The 6330-nt window shown below is 35.9% G+C and overlaps 2 protein-coding genes across 3 annotated transcripts in view; one reads left to right on the top strand and one right to left on the bottom strand.

Annotated features, from left to right (window-relative positions):
* Window positions 1-6330, bottom strand: part of LOC105449951 (protein slit) — a 352872-nt gene that overhangs the window by 50795 nt on the left and 295747 nt on the right. The gene's annotated exons all lie outside the window — the stretch shown is intronic.
* LOC105449947 lies at window positions 3159-4931 on the top strand. The gene is made up of 4 exons (XM_011689431.1): window positions 3159-3547; window positions 3977-4396; window positions 4602-4671; window positions 4761-4931. Exons 1-4 carry the CDS (start codon window positions 3299-3301, stop codon window positions 4868-4870), a joined length of 849 nt encoding a protein of 282 aa, XP_011687733.1. The 5' UTR covers window positions 3159-3298; the 3' UTR covers window positions 4871-4931.

Below are 6330 nucleotides of genomic sequence, written 5' to 3'. Positions count from 1 at the left end.
AAGTTTATGGAGATGCTGCTCTAAGTGAAACAACGTTGCCGTGATTGGTTCCGTCGCTTCAAAGACGATGATTTCGATGTTGACGACCGTCTGCGTGAAGGAAGGCCAAAATCCTTCGAAGACGCTGAATTGGAGGCATTCCTCGATGAGGATCCGTGCCAAACGCAAGAAGAGCTTGCTTCAGCATTCGGAATTACCCGCCAAGCTATTTCCAAGCGATTGCATGCGCGAAAAACGGCCACAATACGAGCAGAGGCACGAAAAAGTGATTCTACAGCATGACAACGCTCGGCCTCACGTTGCCAACCCCGTTAAAACCTACCTGGAAACGCTCAAATGGGAAGTCCTACCCCACCCGCCATATTCCCCAGATATTGCGCCGTCCGATTATTACTTGTTCCGTTCGATGGCACATGGTCTGGCTGATCAGCAGTTCCACTCATATGAAGACATCAAAAAATGGCTTGATTCGTGGATAGCCTCAAAAGATGAACACTTACTGTAACGGTATTCGAGCTCTTCCAGAAAGATGGGAAAAAGTTGTAGCTAACGATGGGCAATACTTTGAATGATTCATTTTTTCACAATAAACATAAAAAAAACAGCGAGAACTTAGTTGCGCACTTAATAAATGAGTGCAAATACAGTTATTACGTTAAAAATAGCATTAATCATTAGGTTTTTATTTGCATTTTCTTCAGAAAGTAGATCAATTTTTCATTAGTACAGAAAAGCTTAAAGCTAAAACCTTAAAAGCTTAAAGCTTTTAAGAGGATGCTGAAAAGTCGGAATTACCGACAAATTACAGTTTAGTTAATTTCTCCGAATTGACTGAACGGAATTGAAAATCCTTTCAGAGGATTAAAATAGACATAAAATTGTGGTGTGAGACGGACAAATTTGTAGTAAAATCGCAAAAAATTGAAAAACAGATATCGCCTGACGTAAACATTTTATTATTGTAAAAGTTGTATAGCTGATATGTACAAAATGCTTACCTCTCACATCACAAAATACCTGAACGAATCATACAGAGCCTTTTGAGTTACAATTGAAAGCATAGAAAAAAAGATATCCATTAAATTGTAATTTGTGGTAATTCGATCGCTCGGCTAAAGTAAAGACAGCAAAAATTGCGTTTGGTAGTAAATGCCGGATTTTCCAAGAGATGGCACTTCAATAAGTTAAATAAGGACACGTGTTTGAGTGAGACCAGAAGATATTGTAAGAAGTTCATTTAAAGATACCACTGACACTGAAAAGTCTGCTTTATCGATCTTGTACAAATTTGGCCGACCTTTCAGCATCCTCTTAAGTTTTTAACTAAAGGTGTGCAAACGAAAAATCGGTCTGTTGCGAAAAGTGCAAACGAAAAAAATCTGTCGATTGATTATTTTAAACGTAATAACCATGTTTTGAACTTATTTACTAAAATCAACATTTTTGAAACTTTAATTGTTAATAACTTTTTAACTAAGGATGTGCAAACGAAAAATCTGTCTGTTTCGAAAAGCGCAAACAAAAACCTATCGATTGATATTATTTTAAACGTAATAACCATGTTTTAAAATTATTATATTTATCAAAAATATATATATTTTTGAAATTTGAATTGTTAATAACTTTTTAACTAAAAGTGTGCAAATGAAAAATCGATCTGTTTCGAAAAGTGCAAACGAAAATCTATCGATTAAGCTATTTGAAATTAATTTGCTCGTAAATAGGCTATCGTGAAGTTGGCCCCCTCAAAATTGTTTTTTTAATCATTTTTGAACTAAGAGGATGCAAACAAAAAATCGATATATTTCGAAAAGTGCAAACGAAAACTTATCGATTAATACCATTTTAAACGTAATAACCGTGTTTGAAACTTATTTACCAAAATCGACTATTTTTGAAATTTTAATTGTTAATAACTTTTTAACTAAGTATGTGCAAACAAAAAATCGATGTGTTTCGGAATGTGCAAACGAAAATCTATCGATTGAGCTTATTTGAAGTTAATTCGCTTGTAGTTAGGGGGCTATCATGAAGTTGGCCCTCCCAAAATTGTTTTTTTAATAACTTTTGAACTAAGGATGTGCAAACGAAAAATCAAAATGTGCATACATGTACAAATGATGAGCAATTGAATAGGCTAAAGAAATTTAATTTTTTTAATGTTGGGGGGCTAACTTCACCAGGGTTCCCACGCGGCAGCGACGGTCCTCGCCGGCACTCTACCGGCGGACCTAATAGCCGGAGCCTTTGCCGAGCGGCGGGCTCTGGCGGCCCGCCTGAAGGGTGTGCAACTAATGAGGAGGGCTGTCGACCTGGTTCGTAGGCAGGCGCGCGATAACGCGTTTGCGGCGTGGAGCGACCGCCTGTGCGAGCCGGACGTCGCTGGGACTCGGACCATAGAGGCTGTCCAGCTCATCCTCAAAGAGTGGTCTGACAGAGGATGGGGGGGTTTGACCTATCGCCTCACACAGGTGCTCACCGGGCACGGGTGCTTCGGTGAGTACCTGCTAGTGATGGGCGATGTTGCTTCGATTAATCGATATTCGATGTTTTTTAGAAATAATCGATTATTTTTGTCGATGTTTTTTATTTTGATTAATCATTAATCCGATGTTTTTAAATTCGATTAATTAATAATTCGATGTTTTTAGAACCGATTAATCGATATTTTTATATAGATTTATTAACTGCATTAGAGCATGTTATAAAATGTATTTGCATCATGCGTTAGAGAACTTATATAATAAGAGAGTCGACAATTTGTCACGTAATCTGAATCGCGCTATGCGTCCTGAGACTCCTGAGTCAATCAGCGCACAATTCGGATCACATGACAAGTTGTCGACTCTCTTATTATAGCCTCTCTAGGTTGCGTTTAACAGACAAAGTAGATCTGGGAGTTGATTGTATTTTGAAACGAGCTAAAAATTACAAAAATAAGCATAAATCATTGAGCGTGAAAGATCGCCATACACATTTTCCAGGAGCACATAAAATGCGTAACAAAGCATAAGCATAGCATAAAGCGGCTAGACCAATGAATTTTATGTAAATTAATATGGCGACTTTATGCTGGCTGCTCATTGGTCGAGCGGTCTTATGGTTATGCTATATTATACATTTTATGTATTCCCGGTTTAACCGAAAATGTGTACGGCTAACGGCAGCTTTCATTGATCCATTGATGACATTGATCTCTGCTGACTGTGATATCTGCTTTGAACGCAAGTCGCAAACTGCAATTATATTGTACGGCGTACGTCGTATAGTGCTGTTAATTACGCTCTCGTGAGCGTATATGTGTTTTCGAAAGAATAAACTTCAAATCTTAAAAGTGAGCTTAATAACCTCACTTTTATATTTTATCGTGATTCGTGTTATATCACCTCGTAGAGAGGTTGAAGGCTCAAAGCTATCACCTGGTGGCACACCAAAAAGACTTCACTCGACAGTGGCATTACTCATATTTTATCGATATCATCGATGTGTCAACTATCAAAGTTGGGTGTTTTGTCATTGCATACAATTTGAAGGATCCCAAATAAACGTATGTAATTTCTTCTTTTTTCTATACTGTTCTATACAATTCTATACTTAACTGTATTATACTGAGGTGCGTTTCGATTCCCTACACAGGTGCATCCAGGTATCATTTTATCCTTGTTTAACATTCAATGAACAATAAAAATAAAATGGTATGTGGATAGGGAATCTGAAGATTCTGAAATCTGAAGTATCGGAATGGGGAGTATCTCGATTGACCATGCTACGACTGGACACAACTACTCACAGTGACCGGTGCTTAGAGGTTTTCTAGTTTCAAGCATTGTAATTGCGCTGTTATTGACTTGTGTCCAATCGTAACGTGGTCAATCGGATACCATCTATCGGAACGCATCTCAATATAAAACATTAAAATCTAACAAATATAAAAGAATTTTATAATATAATTATGCTTTTTTTATTTTAATTGTAGATAAATATCATGAGTATGACATCGAAAAAAATTAAGAGCGATGTATGGAAATACTTCACAAAAGAGAACTCAATCTCTGCTAGATGTATTCTTTGCACAAAGATAATAAAACACGGAGGTAATACGACGAATTTGCACAACCATTATAAGAATGTACATAAAGTACATGTAGGATCCAAACCGACTGAACCGTGTTGGCCGAAGCGATTAAAAACGAAAGCTGCTGTAGACACAATTAACGAAGAGAAATTAAATACACATAATCAAAGACAAACAATGTCTATAATAGATATTTCTACTGACAGCAATATTGATGATCCAATACCAACAAGTGAACAAGATTTCTCTTCAGAAAACAGCATATCAACTGTAGATTCACTTCAGGGAGTCCAGGACTCAAAATTTAAAACTAAACAAAAGGTAATTATTTTTGTATATTCGAAGAGATTACTTTAAGAATTTTTTAGTGATGTTAAAAAGATACTTTTTATTTCATAGTTCTCTATTTAGATAATTTTGTATTTACATAATTCTGTAATTTAGGACATTATTTTTGACATAAAAAGATATTTATACTAAAATTAACGTTATTATTTATGATTATATGACAGTTTATTTTTTTCAGGTTAAATCGAGAGATTTTAATAGACTTACTAAAATTACAGAATCATTTACACGAATTAATTCTTTCATGGGTCAGTAAGATAAATTTTTTTAGTTAATATCTAATTGAATAAAATATAAGTCACGCTATAAAATATTTTGTCTTTTCTCTGTCTCACAGATGGTGGTTCTTCAGCAAACAAACTCACGAACTGTATTCATTTCATGATTGCATCAGAATGCAAAACCTACCACTATCTATCGTGGAAGGTAAAGCATTCAAACGTCTGATGAACACAGCTGTCCCGTTATACTCTGTTCCTAGCAGAAGAACCATTACTCGTCTGATTGATGCTAAGTATGATCTTCTAAAAGAAAGATTTAAACACGATCTGAAACTCGCTTCTACTTATACGTTAACGTGTGATATTTGGACGGATGTGGGCAATCAAAGCTATCTAGGCGTCACCGTCCATTATTTACAGCATGATTTAGTTTTGTCTAACGCGACGATAGGTGTTTTTCCACTGACGGAAAATCATACTGCTAATTATGTTAAAGAAACGTTATTATCCATAATAGAGTCATTTGAAATAGATATATCGAATATCACAGCTTTGGTCACCGACAGCGCTGCCAACATGAAAAAAGCGATCACTGATGGATTTGGTTCTACTAAACATTTGCCTTGCATCGCGCATGCTTTATCCCATTTAGTTCCAGACGCTATGAAACTGAGTCCTCGTATAACAGAAATTATCGGTAAATTAAAGTCTATCGTAACTCTAGTAAGACGGAGCGTCGTGGCATCTGACGAGCTCAAACGATTGCAAATACGTGATGGAAAAAGTGAAAATACAATATTAAAATTTAAACAAGTTGTTCCAACGCGTTGGAATTCGACTTACTATATGATTGAGCGTTTCCTACAACTAAAAGATTATGTATATCCTGTACTTTTAACGTGTGCAACGGCTCCCACAATACTTTCTCGTGAGGAAATTAATATTTTAGAAGATATTGTATTAATTTTAGGTCCGATCGAATTTGTTACTACCGAAATAAGCGGTGATTCGTATCCGACTAGTAGTTTAGTAATTCCTATTATTCACTGTATGGAAAGTAAAATAAAAAACTGCGTTCCCTTAACAGTTGAGGGCATTATATTCAAAGATAATATTTTATCTGAAATTCAACGACGCTTCAATGAAATTGAGTCGTATCAAATACTTGCAGTATCAACTCTTCTAGATCCGCGATATAAACGCATGCATTTTCAGTCACCGAGAGCTACTTCCGCTGCTTTATCATGCATTAACATTCAATTAAAATCAATTTCTACTAATAACACAAACAAAATAGAATGTCAGGAATCGCGAAGTAAGAGCAAAACTAATAAGTTTGATGTGTGGACTGTTCATAACAGTTTAATCGAATCATGTGTATCATCTATCGATGAATCTGGTGGCATGAATCTTGAATTACGACAATATTTAAATCAGCCACCTATCTCGCGAAATCAAAATCCATTTGAACATTGGCAGACACTTAAGCCTGCTTATCCGACACTCTTTACAATCGCAATGCGTTATTTATCTGTTGTTGCAACCTCAGTTCCTTCCGAGCGCCTTTTTTCAAAAGCTGGAATTATTAAATCAGACATAAGAAATAGACTTAGCGGAAAACGATTAAATTATTTACTCTTTTTGGGTTCACTTAGTGAACACATTTGGACACTTGACTAACAAAAA

This window comes from Wasmannia auropunctata, unplaced genomic scaffold (genome assembly GCF_000956235.1).
Source record: "Wasmannia auropunctata unplaced genomic scaffold, wasmannia.A_1.0 LD336071.1, whole genome shotgun sequence".
Taxonomy (NCBI): domain Eukaryota; kingdom Metazoa; phylum Arthropoda; class Insecta; order Hymenoptera; family Formicidae; genus Wasmannia; species Wasmannia auropunctata.
This window is presented reverse-complemented; position numbering and strand designations above follow the sequence as displayed.